Source organism: Marmota flaviventris, chromosome 8, assembly GCF_047511675.1.
Source record: "Marmota flaviventris isolate mMarFla1 chromosome 8, mMarFla1.hap1, whole genome shotgun sequence".
NCBI lineage: Eukaryota > Metazoa > Chordata > Mammalia > Rodentia > Sciuridae > Marmota > Marmota flaviventris.
In genome coordinates this window covers 58535837-58563668 of record NC_092505.1, presented here as the reverse complement: position 1 = coordinate 58563668, position 27832 = coordinate 58535837, and the positions used below count along the sequence as shown (strand labels likewise).

General features: G+C 43.1%; 1 protein-coding gene across 1 annotated transcript in view; it reads right to left on the bottom strand.

Annotated features, from left to right (window-relative positions):
• The window catches only part of Fstl1 (follistatin like 1), a 55775-nt gene that overhangs the window by 11178 nt on the left and 16765 nt on the right, over window positions 1-27832 (bottom strand). Inside the window, exons 3-7 of the mRNA XM_027936141.2 lie at window positions 10674-10778; window positions 7944-8073; window positions 7105-7137; window positions 5415-5545; window positions 1258-1376 (exon numbers count right to left, since the gene is read on the bottom strand). Of these exons, the coding sequence (XP_027791942.1) occupies window positions 1258-1376; window positions 5415-5545; window positions 7105-7137; window positions 7944-8073; window positions 10674-10778 (518 nt within the window). The remainder of the gene's footprint in view (window positions 1-1257; window positions 1377-5414; window positions 5546-7104; window positions 7138-7943; window positions 8074-10673; window positions 10779-27832) is intronic.

The following is a 27832-nucleotide window of genomic DNA, read 5'->3' as shown; positions in this document are numbered from 1 at the left end:
AGCAAGGCTTCCGCCTCACACCCAAGACAGCGAAGAACCAGGCTCACATATAACCGGGGCCTCCAGGAGGCCAGGGAGAGGAGTGTTCATTGACCAGTTTTCTTTCTACACTGACCTGTCTCAAGCACCACCCAGACTGACTCCTATAAGCACCTAACCTTCAGTTTATTAAACTGGATGCCGGATCACTGAAACTTGTTCTAATGTTCTCAAGATGACTCAAGTTTTGTGAATGGTTTTGTCCACTTTGATTGATGTTTTCCCTACCTGCACACCCTCCACCAGCAACTGCCTTCCCACTGGTGTGACTGTCAAGTCAATTGGACCAAAAAAATCAAAACAGAAGAGATGACAGATGACATGAGAAGAATATGGGATTTGAAAGAATATGGCATTCAAGCAAGAATCACACTATCACCATTCTAGAAATAGATCTTTCAGAAGAGTTTTATAGAACTGCAATTCATTCATACCACCCCTGGCTTGGATTTAAGCATTGACTTAATTTACTACCCAAATGGTCTTGAGCTAGTTATTCAACATTTCTGAACCTGGTTTCTCACCTAAAAAGGAAAGACAGCTCTCTTGCTGGGATGTTTTAAGTTTCAAACACTGAAACTGTAAAACCTTATCTGACTTCAGGTTACCAAAATATGAAGGATTTGCAGATTCTATACCTTAAGGTCATAGACTATTTTTAGGAAGAATCCTTCTAGAAGATGGGCTTTGCACTTCTTTTGAACACAAGAGAGGAGCTTTTACTATTTTTAATTCTTACTGATGTACTGGAACCACACTAGAAGTTTCATGGATGTTGATTTTTCTTAATATTTATTTTAGGATAATACCAGAAAAGGAGAGGGATATACATTTATAACAATTAGAGCAATCACGTGAAACAGCACTGACTGTCTAATCAACAGTGAAGCTATTTTAGATTGAATCAATGTAATTCCTTCAGAAAATTAACCAATATAGTATCACCTAAATCATTCAGAAACAACTGTGCTCTGATGCAACCTTGATAATTTAAAATTCCAGTCTTTTTTCCTTGTAAGTTCTGGCCTAAAACTAACTATTTGATCAAATATCAACATATCTGATCAGTATATTAGTTCTTAATATATTAGTTCATAATGTTCACAGAGTAGAACAGGAGAGAGTTCCTATTTTTTCTTCATGTTGGCATGGGTGGCTCTTTACAGGTAGGAAGGGCCTCGAGTCACCTCTTGTAGGCAGCGTTCTGCTTCATCTCACCTGAGCAGCTTGTTGTTCTCCTGGTCTGCATAGGTGGTGATGTTAATGGCAGTTTCATTCTGCTCCACAAATTTCAGGAACTCACTGGAATCCAGGCGAGAGTCGCCATTATCAAAATTCTATAGAAGGGTATGAAGAGATTTTCAGGAAGGTTTGTAGAGCCCCAATCCCATCATTGCCTCCCCTGGACTGACCCATCTCTGGTTCATGTCATTCTTGACATCTTTCAGTCCTTCCTGGCCTGGTCCCAAAGAGCGATGGCAATAAAGGCTGGATCACTGTATACCCAGAGAAGGAAGCAAGTGACAGACCTGGATAAAAGCTACCAGGAGGCCTTTCAGTCCAGACCCTCCTCAGGAAGGCAGACTGGCCAGAAGTCCTGAGCTGCCTCCAAAGCCTGGGGTGCCTGAGTGTGCTCTGTGCCAGCCCTAAAACTACCTACCCTGCAGACATTCTCAACTTGGGGACAGACCAGCCACCACACCACATTCTCAAACCTGGATGCACACACAACCGCAGGGTGTGAAGTCGCACACAGTAAATCAGCAGCTGTGAAACCTCAGTGCTTTTAACTCACTGCTCTGGAGCAGCAACACAAGTGACCCTCCAAGTTCCCTTGGGAATCACACAACTCTGTCTTGCTGTATGATTCTAGCCTCCCTGCCATGATCTCACGGTCTAACTTTCACACTCATACCTATAACTGACCACAGCAGGGTGGTGCAAAGACCCTAATCCCTGAGGGCCCATTGCAGATGTGTGCACAGGTCCAGAGACTACTCCACGCAGGCTGTCCAGACCACCCAGATGACATCCCATGAGTGCAAGGAGAGGGTGTGGTGAGCTCAGGCATTGTCCCTTCATGGTAAAATGCTAAACTGAGACCTCAAGAGGCCCAGGCCATAGCTGCATGAAGGAGTCTGTTTCAAGGTTCTGATCAAATTCCACAATGGATGCTGCTGCTCTTCTAACTAGTTCCAATGTTACTCCCTTCCTAACTCTCAAATTCTTTCCCTGGGCTGCCTCATACTGCTAACCTGGGAAATAATCAGCATCCCATGTTACTTTCAAGGTGGCTCCTCAGATGGTACAAGGAATTCTGGAAGGAAAGTTTGTCCAGGTTTCTAGGCAGAAGGGACAAATGTAGCTACTGACTGTATGACTGCCATGTGCCACATGGGCTCCAATCTAAAGTTATAAATCTATCCATGGCATGTGCGATGACAGGTGTATATAAAACAACTATGAGGCCCTTGCTTAGACCTCGTTATCACTCTTGTCCTGATTTCCAGGAGCAGATCTCAGATACTCTTATTCACTATATGTTCTCCCTGAGGAAATTTCCCTGCAGTTCACCTGTGAGGTCTTAATTAATTAAGGGAGCATAATTAAATAAGCTTAGCCAGGAATATTCTTAAGAGCAAAGGACTTTCTGGAGTCCGAATGTTGCATGTGCTGGGTAGACAGAGAATATGTATAGGGAGGGGAAGAATCCCACATTGGCTGCACACTCACTATTAGAGGGACCCAGTGGACACCTTGAACCTGGCAACTGCAGGCCAGAGGCTCTCAAAAGGCAGTGCTGTATACACACATTTCAGTATCACTGGGATCAGGAGGCAGGCTTGAGGCTGAGGGGACATTCCATTCTGTATGTAGTCTTAATAAGGGCCCTGATGGGCCTCCACAGGCCAGATGAGTATGTGGAATCCATAGGAACAGAGGTGTGGTATCTGCCCCAGAAATAGCATGAAAGGCCTGTGGGATCTTGATCTGGAACCACAATCCAACATAATTTACTTGGCCTCTGTTCAGTCAACCAGTTACAAAGACATAGACCCTCTGTATGCCTGTACTTCATGGCTCTATATTCGAGACAACAACACTTTCCCTCTGTGGGACTGCTGGATTGTAGAAAGGCAGGAAGATGAATGTTTGGAGACTCATGCTTGGGGCTCATGGTTTTAAGTTTGGAGACTATTCAGAGCAGATGGGTTGAGGCAGATGTTGACTCACTCACAGCAGCTGGGGCAATGGGTACATGACCCCAGGGAGACAAGAAGCCTGGCTCTAGTTTCAGCCCTGGCCTCCAGGAGTCAATCTGGAGTCACAGGGTATGGGTGACATGGGCAAGAAAGACACTTCCTGCTGGTCTTCCCTTCTCCATTCTGTAATTCTTTCACCTAAGAAACAATGAGTGAACCACTGGTTGAGGTGAAAGGCAGATTTTAGCTTTATTCAAATTCTGATTATATTTGCTTTTCCACTATTTTGATGTAAGGGATACCAGTGAGACTTGAGAGCAATTCAGTCTCTGGGAGGTGTCAGATCTGTCAGCAAGCAGCTGTTGACCTAGTAAAGGAGGGAGTCTCCCTGAGAAGACCACATAGGCCTCTGATAATCATTAAAAAACAACAACAACAACAACCCAACACTGCCAGTGTGTCTGGGAAGAGGAACGTTGTGTTTGGCAGTAGCAGTCAAACTCAGTTGGGAGAACACCCTAGAGAAAAGCTGTTTTCTCAAGGGGCCTTGCGGTTTTCAGCTGGGAGCCTGCAAGAGTATTACTGCTGGGGATGTGAGGAGGTGGAGATGTGTCAAGGGGCAGTGTGGCCTGGATTCTTGGGAATCAAATCGAATAGCAGATGTCAGAGATGCCTGAGGCAGGGTGCCACCAAAGGGCAACTGCAAACAGTTACAAGGTCCCAGGAGGCCCCCTGGAAGGAGCTTGCTGGGCCCCACAGCTCCAGCTACAATCACAGGGCAAAGACACTGTGCACAACAGGCCCTGCAGGAACCACTCCCTCGGCTTTGGAAAAAGCATTTTCTTTTAGTTACTTTTTGCTCCTGTCCAACTCTCCTGCTCAGCAATGTGACATGTTTGTCTATGGGAGAGGAAACACGCCTGCCAAGGGTTCTGTCCTGTGGGAGTAGCTGAGAGAGAGGACAAAGTGAGAAGAGCTAAGCTTTTTCATCTTGGTGAGATCTCCAAAACTTGGAATCCAGAGAGATTTAATCTCTGCCATAGAGAAGCTTCTATCTAAAAACAGTAACACAAGAGAAGTCTTAAATGATCAAATACCTCTTTTAACTCAACTCAAAATTTCTCCATCTGTAGGCTCCAAAATAATAGTTAAAAAATAAGAATCCATAGACTAGACTGGTGTTGAGTGGGCTGGGTGCCCTCAGAGCTGCCATGTAGTCCCTCGAGCATCTGAATCTTTTCCCAAGTCATGGCTTATTAGCTCCAGGAACAGCAGGCTTGGGAAGCAAGTGAAGCACCCACCTAGAGATCTGTGTCATAAAGTGAAGGGGGCTTTGGTGCTTCTGTGAGAATGTGGGTACTGGAATGTGTGTGTCTGTGTGTACCTGTCACTGTGATGTGTGCATTTCTGAGGGTGGTATGTGTATCTGATCTATTGTTGCACATGTGTATATGTGTCTGTGCTTCTAAGTGTGATGTTGTTATGTGTGTCTGTGTTCCTGTCAATCACCTGGAAGAGTGCCCTTTACTGCTTTCTATCAACCTTCAGGCTCTCTGAGAGAGCTCAGGTAGTCCAACATATTGCCAAATACTATTTCCTCCTTCATTTTCCCCTTTGAAACCAGCATCTTTCCCAACCCTAATTAGAATTCAGTTGCTTCAGGTAAATCTGATGGGCGATGTTACTTCCGAGGTTCATGAGGAATCTCTGACCCATGAGTTGCCAGTCCATTAACTCTTCTTAGATGAGGAAACTCAGGGCTATGGATGATGAAGTCAGTGACAGAGAAATGTTAATCTGGGCAGGTAAAAGGTTGAAGTGGTTCAGGTCTGGGTGAGATCAGAAGGTACCAAGTATCAGCAGCTAGCTCTGTGGGTGTCTTACAGGGTAGCGGACAGAGCTTGGGCATATTTCTCACTGACAGCCTCTCTAAGAACTTTGGTTTAACTGCCCCAAGGGGGCGGCATGTGTGTGCTTGATCCTGAAGGTTGACTGCTGGACTCCCATTTATCCAGGGGGTCACAGGGCAATTCCACGGCTTTGTGGGATGGTCGACAACATGAAAACACCCAGGAACTCTAAGCAGCTGCATATTTCCTCCTGGGCAGGCAATGGGAGAAGGAAGCTTCCCCTTCTCTGGGCCTGAACAGTCCTGACTACAACACTGATTACCTTAAAGTACTTGTCTAGGATTTCACTGTAGTTGCTGCCTTTAGAGAACCAGCCGTCTGGAATGATCTCAGCTTCCAGCCACTGGATAATGCGACGCCGAAGCTCATCTCGATTGGCCTGATAGCAAACGACTGCAGGAAAGAGGAGAGAGATAAGCCAGGTGGTGAGGGAGAACCCCAGGGTCATCTGACACCCGCTCCCTGGGGAGCACAATGCCCAGACTCTGAGTCATCCCATCCAATCCCCACAGCACCTGGTGGGACAGGATTATCACACAAGGGTTCACAACCAGAAAGTGTCTAACCAGGAGTCAGGCTAATCTCACTAAAGCATTTATTAAGATTGAGATTGAAAATGTTGAAACAGAGCTGCTTAAGTGAGGAAAAATAGAGCAGAAAAATACAGAACATTTTCATTAACTTTAGGAAGAAAAAGGGGGAAAACTCAATGAGCAGAGCAGCTCTTCTGGCTCAAAGATAAGCTAAAGTAACACATGAATACATGAAAGCATAATCATTTGTTATGCTACAAGTTTTCTGATTTTCTTTTCCTTTTTTTTTTTTCCTGATTTTTCTCTGTTTTTATCAACCAGGTCTATCAAAACTTTCTCCCATTTAAAATTTTATACCACCTTGCTGAGTGCAGTGCTACATACCTGTAATCCCAGTGACTCAGGAAGCTGAGTCAGGAGGATCACAAGTTCAAGGTTAGCCTGAGCTAACCTTATCTCAAAATAAAAAGGGCAGGGGATTAGCTCAGAGGTAGAGTGCTTGCCTAGCATGTGGCAAGCATGTGCCAAGCTCTAGGTTCTGGGTTCAATTCCCAGTAACACACACACAAATACTCTCTCTCTCTCTCTCTCACACACACACACACATACACACACAGGCACACACCACACCATCTGTATCATCCTCTTTTATGAACAACAGAAAACTAGGGCCAAGGAAGGGCCATGTCAAAGCTCTGCTCTGGACAGCTGTTGTAAGCCATGTGGAAGCAACAGGTGGGATCCAGAGTTGGGTGGATGAGGAAACAAAGTAGAGAAAGCCTTGGCAGAAGGAAATTCCTGGAAGACAACATATGTTGGGATGTGAAGGGGGCACGGAGCCAGGGATGTGAACAAGTGGGCATTCTTCTTCACCCTGCCCTTCCTATGCCCTTCCTATTCTGTGTGAAATGCAGAAACTCAATCTCTCAGCCTCAATTTCTCCTTTTGTGAGGTCATTACAGTAAGATCTACCTCTCAAGGATATTATGAGGACCTGGAGAAAGCATGGGCTAAAGCAGTCTGGAACTACAATTCAAGATAAGATTTTAATCTGTCCAGACAGAAAAAAACCACAGAAGTCTTACTGGCATTTTCAGTTATCAACTTTCGAAGGGCCTGTCCCTCAAAAGGCCTGTGACATGAGCATGCTTACAGAGTGTTGGAAAGAGGACTTGGTGGCCTTCCTGTCCACGCAGTGTCACTATGAAGTGAAAATGGAAAATAGCTAACACCCCCCACCTCCAACAGCTGCTTTAATCGGCAAGCACCCCCCAAAAATGCAGTGTTTTGCAGCTTTTGTGAGCTGTGTTCTGGGTCACAGGTTCTGAAAACCGAAGAGCTTGTGTGCTCAGCAGGATCAGGCAACACAAGATTTCCTCAGAGATGCCTGCACATGGCAGGAAAAAAGCAGGCACTCACCTGGGCTGGCAGATGGACTTACAGATTTCTTCTCTGCAAGACAAAGGGAAAAATATGTTAACATAAAGTGAAGAAAATTTCTGCATATTTCTAGGATTAAAACTGCCCCACTCAAGGAGGGCTGTTTGTAGCCTTTCTATCAGTTTGTCTTAAATTATTATCTTTTCCTTCTTCCAGGGTCCAAGGATGGGATCTTTTCTTTTCTGCTTTGTTTGACATTTTGGGTCCACTGGGTTGCCCTCCTGATCTCACACCTCCTTCTGTTGGGTTGAAGGCTTCCTGGGATTTTGAGAATTCACGTGGAGAAACATTCTGGTCAGGGACTACACTGGGTACTTAACACCTGAGAAACAGTTTCTTGTTACTCCAGGGGAGGTCAAGACTGGGAGGGCTGGGCAGGGCGATAGCTTGGCAGGGGGCTGGTGTCTAATTAGCAACAACCACAGGATGCCTTCCCTTTTGCTCTAATGGTAATGGTTTGAGTGCAAAAAAGAAGAAACATAATAGTACCAGGGCTGGGAAGTGCCTAAATTTAATTTATACATTCTGAAAAGTTGTGGAATTCCTTTAAGGACTTTCTTCTTATTATTATATTTATGTGATCACCTTAACTACTCTCTAGCTGCAGGTAGATGCTGGAAGGCCCCTGGGGCCTAATCCATAAAACCCAGCAGGCTCCTGAATGTTAGGAGGGTGCATCTCCAACCAATTGGATGGTCTTCTCAGCTTTGGGTGGCAGTGACCTTGGTAGAAAGGTCATATGGTCAGCCAGGCCATACACCACCCTTCCCTGTCTCTCCACAGGTAGAGTTACCATGTAGTGGTGACAGCATGCTTACCCTTGCAGTGTCCATCATAATCAACCTGGATTTTGGATCCAGTAAGGCAGGCATCGCGATGCAGCTCACAGTGGTTGAGGTAGGTCTTGCCATTACTGCCACACACAGGCCTCTTGTGAGGTTTGCATTGCTGAAATAGACCCGCGGGAGGATGCTTGTGTGGTTATGGGCACTAACATGCACTTACACACACACAAAGTCATCTTGTGAGGGAACTCCCCACCAGCATAGATGGAACCTCGATGCCGCCGTAGGACAGAGAGCCTCAGGCATGGCCATCAGTGATCCTACCCAACTTGATGCTGGAGGCACTCCAATGCTCAGTCCCTCATGGCCCTCTGTGTCCATCCTGATCCAGAGTCATCTCTTCAATTCAGTGAAGAAATGGATGTGCTTCTATGGCTCAAATATTTGTGTCCTCTCCGAAATTCATGTTGAAACATAATCCCCAATGCAACCACAGTTTTAAAGGCAAGGCCTTCAGGAGGTGATTAGGTCATGGGTTCTTTCCTCATGAATGAGATTAAAGCCCTAATAAAAAGAGACTTCACACAGCATTAGGCCCTTTTGCCCTTCTGCCTTTTGCTAGGTGAGGATGTTCAAGATGAGGATGTTCAAAGTGCCACCTTGGAAGTAGAGACCAGGTCCTCACTGACTTCAAACCAACTTGTGATTTGTAACTGGACTTCACAGCCTCCAGAACTGTTAGAATTAAATTCCTGTTATTTATAAATTACCCAGTCTCAGATTAATTAATGAATTAACAGAAAGGACATTTTATTGGGAGTCAGGAATCTGGATTTTTTGTTACTTTGGAAAAAGTCATTCAATATCTTTGGAAGATCTAAGATCTCTCAAAATTCCAAAAATTTATGACCCAAAACAGCCGGAGCTGGGAATATGGAGACTGATGGGTAGGGAAACACACAGACACACACACACACACACACACACATATTTCAGTTCTTTTAGGGACTAATCATAGGGATCTCTTGTTTTGTTAGTATTTGGGGACCACTTTGTTTTCCTCCTAGTTTCACAACCTCTGTTGTGAGGCTGGGGTTGGGACTACAGTAAATCCTTATGGACAGGAATATGGAATAAGGTTCATCTGGCAACGAGGTTCAGCTTTGCCTACTGACAAAGATCACAGTCAAGCTTTGCCAAGACCACAGTCAAGCTTGGTTTCTTTAGACTTTTGTGTTTCTTGAAGGGAGAAAGGAAGAAGGGGAAAGCAAATTCAGCCTAGACCTGATAAAGGGACCGTAACAAGAAAGAGTCGATGAAAACAAACATATAAACTATCTTTATGGCATCTGGTGGGAATTAGTTCACTCAAAACCACACAACTATATGTGGCTAAGCCAAGACTAGACGTGAGGCTTCCAGATCCTAAGTCAGGGCTTATGCCATCACTTTGTAGTCAGTATACTTCTATTGAGGACCTCTCACAGCAAAAAGATCCTCAGTAGGATCAGGTTTTTAGGTTTCCAAGTTGGGAAACTTGCTTTTCTGCAGCAATGGATCAGGGTCCTGAATCTGGGGACTAAGTTGATATAGTTATTTGAGAAAAGACCTGGTTGCCAGGTTTTAGGTTGGTTTGACAGAGGGAGGAAAAAAAGAGCACATATCCAAGGTATTTATGTCTACCTTGGAAGTGAGAATTTACTAGAATTTTGACTATCTTTCAAAGGCTCACTTTGCTTTTTAGATGTCATCTAAAAACAAAATTGCAAAACCTGCATTTCTGTTCACTATTTTAAAAACCTTGGCACATCTTTTGACCTAGAGCCTTGGTGGCTTGATCCTACAGAAACAAAGGGAGAAGCATGAAAGGAAATTTGTCAAGAATGTTATTGTTTGTGGTGATAAGCAACTCAAAGAACCACTTACGTGGCCATCTATGAAAAAATAATTTAATAAACCTAGTTCTTTTATATTAATAAATATTATGCATCAGTTTTAAAAGGAGTTAAAACTGTTCTGTTCTGGAATGCTGTCCATGATATATTGATGAATGCAAGATATAAATTACATATCTTTTTATCTATAAGGATTGTAATTTCATTTTTGCATAAAATAGGGGGAAACACAGGTTTATATTAGCACACACACACAAAAACCCCCTGGAACAATAAATACAAAACTGATAATAGCAGTTATCTCAGACTAATGGGATTGGACAGTTTTGAGGAAAGATTATTAATTTTATGTCTGAATAAATGTTTATACTATTTGGCTTAAATAAAACAATTGCTTTTTGTTTGTTTGTTTGTTTCCAGGGTTGAACCCAAAGTTGCTTAACCACTAAGCCCTAAGACACATTCCTAGCTTGTTTTCTTTATTGTTTGTTTTGAGACAGGGTCTCCCTAAGTTGCTCAGGGATTTGCTAAGTTACTGAGGCTGGCTTTGAACTTGCAAGACTCCTGCCTCAGCTTCCCCAGCTGCTGGGATTACAGGTATGTGCCATTGCACCCAGCAATTGCCAATTTTTTAATTAAAAAGCTCTTATATAACTAAACATATTTTTTATAAGAAAAACTTCTACATTAAAAACTATGCATCAGATTTTTAACCCTGGGGAAAAATACTACATGCCTTTTACGTAGACAAGGTGTACTTTTATAAAGATAATGAAATTGTTGGCACTGCTCTGCTTATTGGCAGCTCCAGCAAGGCAGCCACACGGGTCTTGGCCACCGTCATTCTGCTCCTGACATAAGCACCTACCTCAATGCAGAGGCATGTGGGCTCTCCCTTCTCTGTGACGGCACATTCCCTGCCGGCTCCACAGAACACATTGGCACAGATTTTGGATTTGCTTCTTAGTTCTTCCTAAAAGACAAATAAAGGAAACCATGTTACTGAGATAAGCCTATCACAGGATCAGCCAATGGTGGTGATTATCTTTCAAGCTCGGACTTTGGTCTGGAGTTGCAACTCATGGTGCTAAAGGGTTTTGATCAGCCAAAAGTTGATCCTCCACAGTCAGCACCATACTCCCTGGCACTGCTTGGGCCTAGGCTCAGGTATCTCTGAGTCCTTAAGATTATTTCTCCATGAGTAAGAATTACTTTCTTTCATGCTTTCTTTCTTTAGAAAATGATTATCCAGCATCTATTGTATGCCAACACTACATTTAGGGCTGGAGATACAAAGGACAATCCTTTTTCTCAAGAAGCTCTATGACTCTCATGGAAAGAGACATTTAGGAATGAATATATATATATATATATATATATATACACACACACACACACACACACATTCATATATATAGTAATGAAAGTACAATAATAGGGGTTCCAGGGAGCTGCAGGGTAGCAGAGGAATGCAAAAATCAAATAGGACTTTCTGAAGATTTGACGTCTCAAGTGATTCTTAAAGGATGAAAAGACTATGCCAGGTAGTGATAGGAACACTGAAAAGAAATATGAACATCTCATAGTCTAAAACCTCATCAGGTGGTGTCAAATACAATATCATCTCAAAGACAAAGAAAGATGGCTAAACCATGGAAATATGGAGTTATTTGATATTTGTCCCCTATACGTGTCTGCTTTGGCTTCAGGAATATGAGGGCCAAATCACCCAAAAGAGAGAACTCCCCTCAAGTCCCTTGCTGGTCAGGAGTCCCGATCAGATGGGTACTGACAGGAGCTAATCTGTTGGTGGCACATTCCTTCCCTCCCATTCATTGGTGGCAGAAAGCCAACTCCACCTCACTCACTACTGAGCCCAGCAGTAGAGGTGATTAAACTAAAGAGAATGAAATTTCTTCAGCCCTTCTTCCTGACTGGCTAGGTTGGCAGTCACCAAAGGCACTGATTGTGACAATAAAGATGGCAGGTGGCATGCTGGGGTCACAGGGCTAGCTGTGGTAAAGGCAAGAGTCCATATTGCAGGCCACAGTAAGGCTTTTATAGCTGGTAAATATGTTATATTTATGAATAAAAAAAAGCAAGAAAACAAAGTAGAGGCTTGAAAGCTGGGGACCCATGGCCAATCCAGTTGGTTTGCTGCCACCCTGAGGCTGTTCTACAAACTCCAGGTTGTTCTCCCCCACCCCACCCCCCACTTGGGGGCTTGACAGTCTTGGAGAGGTCTCCTATTGGTCTAGAAGTAATTTGCATGCTCACATTTCATTGGTTCACATGCTGTTGCTAAACCAATTCTTTTTTGGATGTTGCTAAGGCAAATTCAATAAAGCTGGCAAGCAAGGAAGAAAAGAGGAAGTAATTCCCAGAGGAGTAGGTGGACCAGGGAGCTGTTGTTTCTAAACATGGAATGCTGATAAAATCAAGCCTATTCTCCTGACAGGGCCCCTCTTCTGAGAACTCTGCCTGGGAATGTAATGCAATATCGAAAAGGAATAGGAAAAAGCTATTGCTGATCAGTGTTAAAAAACCACCACCAACAAAAAAACAATCTCAGGATACCCTTCTCCCCACCCGCTCCCTTTCATTAGATGTACCAATCCCTGTGGGTGTGTCCCATGTGCTTCAGACACACAAAAAGCATGCTCAGACACATTGCCTGCACTCAAGGACACACCTGCACATAGTTCCACAAGCAAACACCCACAAACCTCTTCTGGCTTGCTGCACATCCCTAACTAGTCACTTTAATTTTTTGAGCTTCATGTGTAAAATAGGAGTAAATACTATGAAGATGAAACGAGATAATATATTTGGAAGTGCATCACAGTAAAGCAAGCTGCCCATGCAAAGTGTGATTAATGGGAATATCTGACAGAGGACTGCAGAATAGCAGATGACCCTTACAGGGCCTCCTTTTATCATATATTGTTTTTAGTGAGGATTAAAAATAAAAGTTTTTCCTTATAAATTGAATTCAGTACAAGTCATTTTTCAAAAATAGTTTCAAAAATCCATTTGGAGACAATATCTTTGACTCACCCTTGAATAGTACAGTTAAAATTTACAAAGAGTTTTTTTTTTTTTTTTTTTTTTTATAAAACTTCATCTTACTGTGTGGACAACCCTGCAAGAACATGTATATTATTATTATCCATTTTATACATGAGGACATTGAAGATCAGAATGGTCAAATAACTTGCCCAAGGTCCCAAAGTTAGAAATGAGAGGAGCTAGGATTCAAACCAGATCTCCAGATAATAGATAACCAAGCTTCTATTTATACATAGCTACATAGCTTCTCTTTATAAAATACCTGCTAAATGATTTATTATATATTAGACTTATTTCATGTCCAGATGACTTAAGGTTAAGGAAACTAAATGGGCATATAAACTGTGTAATTAATAGGTGTAAGGAGAAAGTGTCGAGGAGCTCGACATCCCACCTCTGTTCCTTCCTTGCCATGGTCATGGACAAGGTACTCTCTTTAAACCTCAGTTTCCTCATGTATAAAATGGAAATACAGATCCTCAGAGGGTTGTTGTGAGGACTGAATAAGACATATTGCAGGCTGCAGAGTGTCTGCCGCACAACAGAAAATGGCTGTTACTACAGTGGGTAATTTATTTTCAGTTTTCCCACTGAGACGCTGTCATTGTCACCTTCAGCTGTCATGACCCCATTCTTCCTTGTCCTTGCTTACAGTGGAATAGTAATACTGAAAGAAGGAGGGCTGATGGAATGGCAAAAAGCAATGGGCCTAACAACCCCGGAGTCCTGTTTGCAGCGATGAGGGAGGCCACCAGTTATACAACCATTCCTCTTTGCAGGTGACACGTCTGTCAATAGGTGGCAATCTCTCTCTTTGTCTTCCACAGCCCAGAGCTGCAATGCAGAAGTAGTCTTGGCTCCTGCAGCTCTGCCCAGCTGTTTTCCCAGTGAAAAGTGGTGCAGGAGATGAGGAAACAGGACAGACACCCTACAAGAGTAGGCAGGAGAATCTGCCAATTTGGGAAGGAATGTCTTCCCTGCAGCCCTCAAAGCCCTCCACAGTTCACAGGCAGGCTTCAATGCAGAAAAAAAAAAAATCAAGAACGAAGAAATTTTTCTCCAGAGTGGTCACATCTTTGTGCCACTGAAAACCCTTCTCCAAGCACCATCTTCTATGGGAGCAAAAGTGTCAGGTGCATCCCTAAGATTCCCAGAATGTTTCTTAAGGTGGAAGGTGGCCTTACTAATCTGTTGAGTGACCAATTCTGAGTCAGAGAGAAAATCACCCTGAGTTGGGAAAAACACTGAATGAAAAGGCTCATGGGCAGTGATGGCTGCATGGTGAGGAGTGTCACGGTGAGAGAGACAGAAAAGAAGTGAGGAAGACAGCAATGATGGAGCGGGGCAGCAGGGGAGGTGGTGAGTGGTGTGGGTTTCAACAGCTGATCTGAGGATCTCTCTGTGGATCTCATGCAATGGCCTTTAGAAGGTTTGGGTCTAGCAGGTGACATGATGAATGTGATGTTTTGGAATGTGAATTTGTATCGAGTCCTTTCCGATTCTGAAATTCTAGTTTAAAGGGCAAGGCAGCCTGGATGGAGAGAAGCTGGAATCAGAGCAACCTGGTAGGTCTAAGGCAGCAGTCTAGTCAGGAACGACAAGCTCATAAGACCCCACCTGATGTTAACCACAGCACCTACAACTGAGCGGTATTCTGTCCTTACCACCTGAGTCCCATGTAAGAGATGCAGAAAATCTGTGACATATGGAGGCCACATAACTAGTGAAAGAGCTCAGAAACAGAACACAGGTTGACCTGACCTAAACCTCGATGTTCCTGTATGAAGTATGGTGGAGGCAGGGAACCATGGGGGCAGGGGATAGCTACAAAGGCTGGCACAGGGTGCAATGCACTTCTTATGAATGAAACAGAACTATCTGGTTTATCGCCATAATAATTTTTGGAATTAGGTCCCAATACTGGAGAAGAATATCACCTATGTACAGATAATCACTTGGGCACATGCATGTTCTCTACGGGCATGAGGCTATAGGCAGATCCATTTATATAACAGCATTAATAGGTACCTAAGTCTGAATTTATCCATGAATTCAATGGGTTACATGGGAGCAGGGGTTATATTCTGTAAGTGTGGGCACCCAGATATAGTGATAAAAATCAACAAAATATTTGCCTCCAAAACAGAGAACTCTCAGGTTGTTCTAGCTTTATGCTTTCATTTCTGACTTGCATCCCTGTTGTTTTCATGGTATGTGTTAAAACTGGGCTCTGAGGATTTGGTTAAGGTTAATTTCACATTGCAGATTCCCTTTGGTAAAAGATTGATCAGGAATATTTCTTTTACCAGAAAAATACTCTCTCTGAGCAACTGTCAGCTATTACATGGAAATAATAATACTTTATAATTATTCATCAATTTTGATGAATATGTGTTTGTTACTACCATTTTTGACTCTCAAGCCCTTTTAATATAGGCAGGCAGGAGGCTCTTCCAGATTTAAGATCCTGTGATGTAAACAAAGCTGAGGTTCACAGTCATAAGTGACTGGTCCAAGATCTCACAGCTGCAGAGTGCAGAGCCAGGTCCTAGTCCTAGGCCTCCAGACTTTAACACCAGTTTCTTTCTACTAAACTGCTTTTGATTCAAAACCAGGAAAGGTATCATCTTGAATCCAAAGTCTTACAAAAAGGAAATTATGTTTGCAAGCAAATGGAAAAGCAAATTATTTGCAAAATCACCAGTGGAGGTGATCATGTGTCTGAGACTCTGGACCAACCAGCATTAGGTCTGAGCATAAAATATACTTTGAATGTTCAAAAGAAAGTATTCTGAAGTCAAACAATTTCTAGAAGAACAGTATGTTTTGGCAGGGGAGGAAGCTTATAAAAGCAAAGCCATAAAACTGTCAGCTTAATATACTGTCATTTCACTAACATGAACTGGGTCGGCTCTGCCCCCTCCAACCTCTTCCTCCTTTCCACTTTATTTAAAAGGAAAAAAAAAAAAAAAGGCCCTGATTTTGCCAAGGTGGAATGGTGGAATTCTGGCTCCACTTGCCACTATACTGTGACAGAGTGGCTTTGTTGCCGTGAGAAAAGCTCTCCTTGCTTTGCCAGAATTAGTCATGGAAACTTCACAGGAACATCAGGGCCCCTCAGAAACACAGAGTACTGTGGAGCTGGGGACAAAGGAATTCACAGAACTGGAGAGAGTGGGGGCAGGGGCCCTGGGGTGTGGTGCTTAGGGTGGGATGCTGGCTGCTTCCAGAGAGCTGGTCTGGAGTGGAACTCTGTAATAAAGCCGGAGAAAGCCAAGAAGAAAGAGTAAAATTGCTTCAGACCCTGGGAATCTAGCTGGAGTGCCACGTGACTTGCTCAATCTCTCTCTTTTTCTTGAAAAAGGAATGTGTTCGTGCATCCTGCATAAGCTAGGGAAAGAGGCGGAAAGAGGTGTGATGATTTTAGCAGTAGTTCTGATGCACTTGGCAGTAGACACTGCATTTGTGCCAACCCTACCATAAGGGCCCCTCCCTTAAATGTATTCACAACCAATCCCTCAGCTCAAGGTCCAGGTTTTGTGAGGCCTGAAGCTTAAACAATTTGGGGGCCCTCTGTAAGGAAAAAAAAAAAGCACACAACTTTGAATGCAAAATTGGGCACAAGGCCCTGCAAGAGGCCTTGCAAGTAAAAGAACTAAAACTGATGCTTAATTAGCATCATGGTAAATCTAAGTCTCCACTTGCCCTATTATTTTATTCATAAACAAGACCTTTCTAACAATGGCTTTTGGGCCTTCAGTGTGTTTCAGCCTTATTGAATATTTTATGCACAGATAGTTTACCTTAAGAAGATTCTAAAGGCCTTCCATCCTTGGCTTTCCCACAGACCCACTATGGGTCCTGTCTGAGAAAATGCTCAATTAACAGTTTTTACATTAAATGTCGTTTGGGGATACAAAGTTTCAATTATGCAAAATAAGAAATTCTATTTTCTTACAAATCGGAAGTATCTATGATGGTACAGTTAACATGGGTACTTCTAATCTGCTAAGAGAATAGTAACATCTTCTACACATACAATGGTAAGTATGTAGAGGTAATAAATTGTGTCAATTAGTTCGATTAGAGTGATAGTTTCACAATGGACACAAATACCAAAACATCAAGTTGTATATTTTCAATGTATAAAAATTTCATTGATAACGATATTTTTTAATAAATCTGTTTAAAAATAAAAAGAAACTAGAGGCTGGCTTGGAAGGCTTCACAAAGATGTGGTCTTTGAGCTGCCAAAGACCTCATCCCCACCCCTAAACCCTGTCTGATCTTCTCCAGTAATTTTATAAAATACAGATTCCCTGGTTCCTCCTCCAGAGACTGATTTTGTAGGTCTAGGGTGGGGCCCTGGATTCTAGCAAGAAAACAAACTGTCAGGTGGTTCTGACGGTCAGTCAGGTTTGTAGCTCACTGGGACACTGCAGGCACAAGCCCAAATAATCTGTGGCACCACAGAGTTGAGTGATGAGGTGCTGGTGCTGTGGGAAGGAAGCCTCTACAGGCTGAGCGGTTTACCAGATGGTGCCGCAGGAGCAGGGCCAGAGTGCAGTAATGTGGATGCAGAGGCCCAGAACCAGGAAAGCCCAGGTCTTGCTCAAGGAGCCAAGGATGGCTCAGATTTGAAGAACATTGGGGAAAGGGTGGGACAAAGACTGTTGTAAAGGGCTCACCTGGAATAACATGCTAAGAATCTGGACTTGTTGACGGAAGTGAAGTACTAGTAAGCCAGTGAAGAGTTTTGTTTTGTAGTGTTGGGGATCGAACTCAAGGCCTCCTGCATGCTAAGCAATCTCCTCTAACACTGAGCTACAGCCATGGCTCGTATTTATTTAGTTAGTTAGTTTTGAGACAAGTTAAGTTACCTGTCACTAAGTTACCCAGGCTAGCCTTGAACTTGTAATCCTCCTGCCTCAGTCTCCCAAATCTCTGGGATAACAGAGGTATTCACCAAACCCAGCAGCCCTGTGTATTTCTTAAGGATTCTCTAACTGCCAGGTGCTACTTGAACCCAGAGGAGACAGCAGTAAATAAAACAGACACACATACCCATCCTCAAAAAACTTCAATTTTAGTGAGAGAAACAGATAAGTAAAACGTGTGCTATGCGAGGTGGTGATATGTGATATGAAGAACAATAAAACAGGAGAGGATGGTCTGGAGTGTTGGGGAGTTAATGGCAGCAGTTACAATTTTGAATAGAACGCATGGAAGAAAAGTAAGGGTAGAGGCATGAGTCTGTAGCCCCTGTAGGAATCAGCTATACCTTTCTTTCTTCTTTGTATAAATGAATGAATAAATCAGAACTCAAGCAGATCTGACCTAATCAGCAAGTATATAGAAAAACATGAAGAAGCTTGCCTAAATCTTTCTCTCAATTGGATATTTAAAAAGCATTTTAAAACCGGACTCTTTGCATCAGTCTTGCCTTTCTCCGTTTGTCCTCCTTGCTGATTCTGTGAAGTCACACACTGGCTTAAAATATTTCAGCAGCTTCCGGTGGTCTCCACACATTAAAGTGTCATTTTTGCCTGGCATGCACAGGGTTCTTGATTTGGCATCTTAGCCATATAAGTTTGGAGTCTTGTTTGTTTATGTAAAGTAACTGAAGTTAACCTAAGCAAAAACATTTAAAAATTAAAAATGTCATTTGGGGTCCATTCAAGTTAGTCTGTCAGTGGCCAGTGACAGCAACATTCAAGGTGCTTCTGGGAAAGCATGGCTGGGCTCCACAACATCAAAATAAGGGGTGCATTACACCAGAAGGATTAGCTTTGAGGTACAAATCACCCATTGTGGACTTGCCAACTAAGAATTATTTAAGTCTGCTTGGTGTAATGGTGCATGCCTGTAATCCCAGCAACTTAGGAGGCTGAGGCAGGAGGATGGCAAATTTGGGGACAGTCTGGGCAACTTAACAAGGCCCTGTCTCAAAAGAAAATTTATAAAAATTCTCCTTTGTATTAATTTCCAGGTCCAGCTCTATCACATCTTATGGGATACGACATGCTCCTGATTATCTACTCATTATATGATAATGTACTATGTGCCTACTACAGATTGCTGTGTTCAGATTTCAAAAGGGACAATGCTGTTTACCTTAACTATCTTCTTATTTTACAGAATCTGTCACATGGACTCTGTGTTTGCCTTTTCAGACTGAAAAATCCAAATTGGCTCAAGATCTTTGATTCCTTCCCTGGAGGTTTAGAGGAGTGTTTGTAAGAGATGGAGTCTTGGGAAGGGTCAAGTGAGGGAGGGGCAGGCGGGAATGAGTCAAGTCTGAATGAGTCTATGGATACACATCCCAACGACAGTTGAAAATAAAGGCCAAAGATGCACATCCAGATATCATCTGTATAGGAATGAGAAATGGGGACGAAGGAACAAATGAGCTTAGAAGCAAATGGTGGATAGAAGGCTGAGGGCAGCTGGGCAGAGGAATGGAAAGGATGAGCAGACAGCACAGAGAGAGTAGGAATTGGGCATTTACCCCTGTATACCCAGCAACTTAGGAGGCTGTGGTAGGAGGATCACAAGTTCAAGGCCAGCCTGGTCAACTTAGTGAGACTCAGCAACTTAATGAGATCCTGTCCCAAAATAAAAAAGAAAAAGGGCTGGGGATGTAGCTCAGTGATAGAGCACCACTGGGTTCAATTCCAAGTTAAAAATACCCCCCCCCCAATAGAGAGAGAGAAGAGAGAATGAATGTATGTGTGTGTATGTGTGTGTGTGTGTGCGTGCGTGCGTGCAGGAGAACAGACTGCCTGTAGTTCACAGGGGTTCTCCGTACAAACCAGAAAAAACCGGGGCACCAGGTGAAGTTAGAAGGTTTGGTAAGCAGAGTGCTGGTTGGATTTCAGGCACTTACCTCCTTGGGCAGTTAACAGCTTGCACAACTGAATGAGGGCTCAAGGCACAGAAGCCAAGAAAGGAGAGGAGGAATACTCAGAAACCTAGAAGACTAGTTAGTCTAGAGAGCTCCAAGGAATGAATGACTTGATGATGAATACCATTGCACTACTGCATGAGAAATAAACTGGTGAACATTGGGATGAAACAGCCAAAAAAAAAAAAAAAGATAGAAAAAAAGAAAGAAAGAAAAAAAGCTCTTAGACCTCCACTGAAGTCTGAGACAGTAATGCAGAGGCTCGACCAGAGACAGGCACTTAGAAAGACTAATGCAGGAGGCTGGAGAGGGGTCCTGGACATGTCTCTGCCTCAAGTGCAGTGTGACTTATGGAAAGTTGGAGCCTCAGTTTTCTCATCTCTAAAATGCAGAGTTTGTAGATGTTAACTAAGTTCCTCACACTGAATTCATGGGGCAGGAGATGTAGTTCAGTGATAGAGTTGCTTGCCTAGCATGAGTGAGACTCTTGTGTTCAATCCCCAGCGCTGCAAAAACAAAGACTGGTTACCTACAGAGCTCTTGACGGTGTTTCAGGGGCTTTGCTGGGGGAATTAAAGTTGGTTCTTATAGTCCACGGACATTCATAAACAATGCCTTTTTATTCCCTCCTGGATCCCGGCAGAGGAAATCAGGGAAGCAGTAACTGGACCCCAATTGAGTGGTCTGATTTCACTCGTGGTGAGCTAAAGTTTTATTCGACTTGTGTTTGCCTTGCATGAAAAAAGGGAAGAAAAGAAAGGAGAGAATCCCTAAAGGAAATTCACAGGAGATTCACAAGTCTCCATTCCTGCCAAGAACCTGTCACTGAAGTATGTCTGGGGCTGCCAGAGCTCACATTTACTCAGCATTCATGCTCTAATTATTTCCACATGTAGTTCAAGGAAAATGGCTGATCAAAAGTTAAAAAAAAAAAAAAATCCCAACACCTACATCCTAATACCCTCAACTCAGAGGGGGAGAAGGCTCTAGGGCAGCTGTGGGAGAGTTCCAGACAGCCAGTTTTAGAAGTGCCCCCTGCAGCCTGACACATCTGGACCAACACCCCTGCATGTTCCAAGCACTCCATCCCATGCAAGTCAACCCTCCACCTCCCCATTCTTCCCATGCCCGGAAACAATTAAGATTCATTCTTTAGAATTCTGAGTGGAATGCAGGAATTAGGGGCTTCATGTGGTGGAAGGCAGATGAGAAATGGACAGATCTCAGAGGAATCTAGTTCTCTGTTCCATCCACTTTGCCCTGCTAGGAAAGGAGTCCACTGTTTCAGAGAACTTAGGCAGCTTCCCCTCCACCACATCTGTGGCTCCTTTCCATTACTGCAATTTGCACATGGCTCCTACCTTGAAAGCAAAGCTACTGTCCTCCATTGACCTAGCACTGAGTTGGCTGCCTGACACTGTCATCTACCAGCATCTCCTTGGGTGCACTCAACAAGTTGTTCAACATATGGCTCCGAGTCTTTTGCCTCTCTCCTGGGTGACTTCATTGTTTATGTGACCTCAAAGTCCTTGGCCTCATCTTCAAAAACTCTCTACTTCTCAGGGCCTCTGGCTATGGAGAACTGTGGGAGGTGTCTGCAAGCTGAGCAGGTAGCCACGGCAGACTTCAGTTGCAAGCAGAAAATAAGTAAAGGGTATAGGGCTCCTGAGTTTCTAGATTTTGAAATGAGAACTCATTACCCTTTGAAAATGTCACCACTATGAGGTATTGTTAGATGCTTCTTTAACCTTCACATGGGCAGAGAATGTCCCACAAGATCAAATAAAAAAACTAATGTTACCATCTGGGAAGTCTGATTTATAGTCTGGCTTGCCTGAATTCTCCCCGTCCTTCAAGGCTTAGTTACAGTTATACCATTCCATCCTGGCTATTTTTTCTTTTTTTAGGTTGGTATGAATTCCTCCTTTGTTTTCTGACCTTTGATTTTCTTTATATGAACTCATTTTGATCACTTAAAAAATTTAATTGATTGTCACATTCTGTCTTTCCAGCTAACCTATAAGGACAAAGACTATTATTTTAAGAGTCCTTTCGTAGGTCCTAGTGCAGCATCCTGTGCCACTCAACCAGCCTTTGTTGAAAGCACAAAAGAGCAAACTGAGCCACACTTCCCTGGGATTGGGGGTGGGGACAGGAAGGCAAGATGCCCCTGCCTGCTGTTCTCCTAAGGCTGCTTCCTCCCGGTACGGGCCTTTCTGGAGAGCTTAAGGACCCCACCCTTCCCTGCCAGATCATAAATATTCAGCCTGGAATTCACTAATTTGAGACTGTCTTAGACCCACAGAAAGATATATTGGGGTGTGTGTGGGGGGGGATGTTGATGAGGTGAACAGTGGGCAATAGGGGACTGAAATGGCTTTCAAGCATTTTCTTTGTCCACAGTTAATATATAACCTAGCTGAGACATGTTGAAAGAATGTGAATTTGATGGAAGGAAAGAAAGTGAAAAAGATAAGGTAATGTGGGATGTGAGGTAACTCAGAATAAGACAAAAATTGGGTGGGACTTTTGGGGTATAGGCTGGAAAGCCAAAGAGTAGCCTGTCTCCTTGGTGACCTACACATGGGGAAAGCAGAGATGAAGAGAAGTGAGAAAAGGGCAAGAGAAACAGTGAAAATGGGGTTATTATCCAAGGCAGCTATTTTCTGTGAACTCTACTCAGGACCCAGAGCCTACATTGTCCTATGAGACTGAGGGTGGCAGGTTGGTCAGTCTCCTCAGACCAGAAAAGAAGCTTCTTGCCTTGCTCCACTCACCTCCACTCCCAGAACCTTCGGGGCCAAGCCCTTCCCTATCCATTAGGCTGACCTTGCGAGGAGCTGGAATACACTGAAAAGTGGATGTGAGGGCAAGGCAAGGCCTTAGCTGTGCCCAGGTAAGGTATTTCCCCAGGGATCCGCACATTCAAGGAACCGTGATGCCCAAACAAGATTGAAGCCCTCTGACAGAATGTCAGGAGCTTGGCAGGGGGTTGGGGGTGTGGGGGTGTAGTCAGGATTACTGGAACAAAATGGAGCTGGGAGACCCAGTAGAGCAGAGTGACTCTCCAAAGTTCCAGGAATCTTTGGGGGCAATATGGCTGCAAAGCAGCTGTCAAGTTTCCAGAATCCTGGCAATTATTCTCTAGCTCAAGAATGCAGAAGGGGTTAAAACTCAACAAGAAACTACAGGCTAAATGAAGTCTCCATATGTGTGGCTCCGTAGGGTTCTAGGAGAAGCAGACAGATGTAATTAGAAGTTCTCAGACACTGTGTTGCCATGGCAACAGCTGGCCAGGAAAAAAGAGGGGAGGAAACCTGCAGCCCCAGGAACAGTCCTCCAAGGAAATGCCAGGGGCAGGTGGTACCCCTCACACTCAGGCTTCATGGCTGGTTCCTCCAGCTTGCCCATTTCCAGGCTCTCCCGGGCCCTCTCTGTCTAGTTCCTCCTCATTCCCCATTCTACACCTGGAGCAATTCCAAATGCAGATCAAGGGCTCCCTTCTGCAGCATCCAGAGGAAGAAATTCAGGAACTCCTGGGAGGAGAGTTTGTGCAGATGATCTCATTATCTGGGCCCTGCCTGCTTCCAGGGGCTTTCTGAATCTGAGTCTGAAGGTTTGGGAGGCTGCAAGCATTATTTCTGTATCACCATGGAGCCCAGCTCTTCTGCAAGGATGGTACTACAGAGGAGGTAGAGATGTGTGATTGTTGCCTTCAGCCATATATTTTATCATCCCAACTTGGGCATTTGGAAGTAAAAGGGAAACTTTTAAATAGATACACTTGGAAAAAAGGCATAAACAGACACCTGGTCACCTTATTAATTAGGAATAACTGTTATTTTTATTTTATAGAGTAGAATTCTAACCTAATGAATATGGGCTCCCAGAAACCAGCCATAGATTTTGGGACTGATTTTTCAGTGGGAAATACATGTTTAGATACCCACAAACCAAAACCCAAAACCAAAATGCTAGAAATGAGAAACCCAAAGAAATTACTACTTGCAGCATGGGCTACCCCCTATAACCTTAATCTCTTTTGATTCAACAGTCACATGAGAATTTTCAGGGCATCTGCTGCTGGGAAGCTAGGGAATCTGGGCACACGGGAGCACCTTTGCATCTAGATTTTGATCATTATAAATCCCTTTGATTATTCCTCTAAAGAGAAAAACATTCATTTCACACATTGTCACCAAAGGGACATGGTTCTCTGTGAGTCATTTATGGTGGTAAAGTGGTCAGTGGAGTGAGGTCATTCCCAGCAGTGACACTTAATAAATCTGCCTCTGAATACAGAGGTGCCATTTTTGCACATTCCTTAACAAAGGAACCAAAACCAGTGGATCAAGGATCCTGTGGTCAGGAAAGGCAGAGGAAGGTCAGACACTCCCAGGAGACCAGCAGAAATGACTGTATTTTAGGCATAATAGAGCCAGCCTACGTATTATGAACATATGGTTCACCCACAAAATTGTAGGATGTTTAAAGGGTCAGGCCCACCCAGGGTGCATCTTCTAGTGTTTTCTTGGAGACTTCAGGAATCCTAGTCATCAAATGGGAGTTCCTGACAGTTACTACTGGCAGCCATGGCTGGTGGTGGCCACTTCTGTGCCTTGGTTTACGGTTAGAAGCCACTGAGCAACATGACTTATTTACCTCACCTACACCCACATGGGTCCTGGAAAGGGGGGTGCAAATCTTCACTGAATTTGGAACTTCCCCAGGCTTTTAGGGGAACAGAAAGAAGTTCCTTGAGATCTGTAGGCATCAATGTTAAGACCTGTGCTCTTTGCTGGGCTCTTTACTGGTTGTCAGGAAGTTCTGGCACCCTCTGCAAGCCCCCTGGATGTTAATAGCGCAATTAGAGAAACAGTAATCTTCCGGAACAAATTAGGAACTAAATAAAATCAGTTACTTTGGAAAAAAGCAACACTCCAAACAGAAATTAATCTACATTTCCTTATCACTTAAACTCACTTCTGAACAAGTAAGCAATAGACAGAACAATCAAACAATAAAATACCAAACATGCCATAAGCTGGGTGCTCAAGGACAAATAACAAGGACAAAAAAAAAAAAAAAAAATAACAAGGACAAATAAGCTGTGTCTCTAACAGCTTATAGTTTAGGTGAGGAGATGGGGATATAAATACATGAATTTTCAAGTAACAGAATACCATGATCTAACAGAGACAATGCAAGACAAAATGTGGCTAACTGCAATGCATGGTTAAATGACAACAGTCTAGCACTGCTCAATCCATCAGAAACAGAATGCCAGTTTCATAAAGAAGTTAAAATTTCCTAGTAGCCATGTTTTTAAAAATCAAAATAAATAGGTTAATTTTAATAATTTAAGCAAATATGTCCAAAATATTACTATTCAACATGCAATCAGTATTATTGAGAGAGTTTATACATTTTTTCATACCTAGTCTTTGGAATCCAATTATACTTAGGGCACATCTTAATTGGACTTCTCAACAGCTCTAAACAGTGAGTCCTGTTCTGATGTGAATCAGAGGAGGAGAGTTTGCATAGAAAGAGTAAGACTTTCTTTCACTTGGAATGACATAGAAGTGGTGTACATAACTGAAGGAACAGGTATTATCAGAAACTATAGGCAGGGCAGCATTCTGGGTTATATCTGGGACCGGAATATTGAAGTAAGAAATATCTAGTACTTGGTGATTTATTTAATTACTAGGGTCTTGCTATGTTGCCCAGGCTGGCCAATTGTGATACTACTATCTTAGCCTCCAGAGTAACTGGGTTGAGAAGCGTGTGCCACCACACCTGGCTTATCTAACACCTTGTAAACGGGCAGATGACATGGGCATGTAAGCCTCATTCTAGCTCTGCTTTCAATGCCCACAAACAAGACACTTCAACCTTCTGGTCTCTATAAGATAAAAGTGTTTGCCATTTCCTGCCTTTACAACTTTTCATGGGTTAACTCAGAAACAAGGACAAAGGGTTAATTAAACCGAACATATTTGTGCTGCCTCTTAACTTTATTTATTTATTTATTTGGCACAAATATCCATGGATTAATTTGGCAATGAGGTGGCTATATTTTCTCAAAAACTTGGGTTTTTCCCCCCCCATTTTCTTGGTTCAACTACTTTAACTCTCTTGCTGCTGCCAGCTTTCAACATTACACATTCACATTTAGTGCCTTGAGATTCAAGTCAATGAAAACATGCACATTCTATTCTTCCTGAGACATTCCTGCCATGCATTCTTTGCTTAGAGCCCTTGGGATGTTATGTTATAGCTGGGGGAGGGGGTGTTGGAAAAGAAGCTATAAAACCTAGTTGTACAGGCCAATCAGGCTTTAGCTGACAGGAAGCCCACCAATAAGCAACTGCCAAGTATTCTGTTCCACAGCAGCAAAACCCCCTATTTTTGAAGAGATTAAAATCACATGAGACCCTCAAGCTGCACCAACAATGCACAAAGACCTCCTTTTCTGTTCAAAAAGGTAACAGAAAACTCTATTCCCAAATCTACTAGTTTAGTTGCTATGAACAGATTATCATTTGTGGCAAAAATACTCCCAAGTACTATGTGACAGAGTTCTCAAACTGCTATCCTTTTTTTTTAAACTAACTAAACACTGGAGAAGTGCCACATATTTAATTACTTTTATCCATGGGGACCCCCAACTCCACTGAAAAGTAGAGCAATGTGCTGTAGTAAGTAAATCAGGGAACTTGGTCTATGGGTCAAGTGTAAGAAAGTTTGGAGAGTTAATGTGGCAGGTGAGTGGGGTGGTATGCTCTCAGGGACTCTACCGAAAACTGATCACTGTTTTATACTGTGGAACTTACCTAGGAATAAGTTATTTCTCTGAGATTTGATTGAATGAATTCAGCAACATTAAATGTCTTTTTATTTTTTTCCTTACCCACATTGGAGACACCATAGTTGCTATTAAAATGACACGGGAAAGACAGCAAGAACAGGAAGGATCCAAAAAAAATAAGGTTCTCAGCAAATGGAAAGGTCATTAGACAAAGTGAGTTGTGGCTCTGGGCAAAGAATCACCATCGACAAAATTTAATGCTTTACTTTGTATTCCTTAGGACATTTTCCCTCTGGGAATGGTGCCCAGTTTTATCAGAATTGCTGATCATGGAAGGGAAGAATAAAAATATTTACCATTCAACTTGCCTTTTCTGTCTGTCTGTCTGTCTCTCTTTTTTTTTTTGTATGGGGGATATGACCCAGGAGTGTTTTATCACTGAGCTATAACCCCAGTCCTTTTTATTTTGAGGCAGGTCTCACTAAATTGCTGAGGGCCTTGTTAAGTTGCTGAGGCTGGCCTTGAACTTGCTATCCTCCAGCTTCCTGAGTCACTGGGATTACAGGCATGCACCATTGTGCCTGGCTCCGTTAACCCCATCTTAAATTCAATTTCACCCAGACCTGAAAGAATTAAGATTCAGGCGTCTGATTAAGCAATCCCAGCATTACTACCATATCCAAGGTTAAGCAAAATGTTGACAGTCTAGTGTTGTCACCCATCTTCCCAAGTATACATTATAATTGCAGAATCTGGCATACAGACTGATGACTAGGATACATGGACTGCAGGCATAAGGCACTACACATCTTCTCATATGAGACATCTGACTTCATTATTAATCCATTTAGCCTGTGAATTTATTCAACAGATATTTACTAAGCACAGTTCTAGGTTCTAGACGCTGGGGACCTATGGGTGAAGAAGACAGACAAGGTCTTTTTTTTGAAGGAGTATATATTCTAGAGAGAAAACAGTGAAAAACAAACAAAAAACCAAGTTCACTGCAGACTATGCAAAGTTTGGAGGGAAACAGTACAAATGGAAGAAATCTTGGAGCAAGGCATCTTTATAGGTTGAGTAGTCAGGGAATGCTCTTGAGCTGAACCCCAGTGCATGACAGCAGTCACAGAGAGAAGAAAAGTGCAAAGATTCTGAAGCAGGGTAAAATTTGTTATGTTCCAAGAACAGGGAAAACACCAGTGTGGCTGTGGCTTGAGGTCTGCTGGGGAGAGAGGTG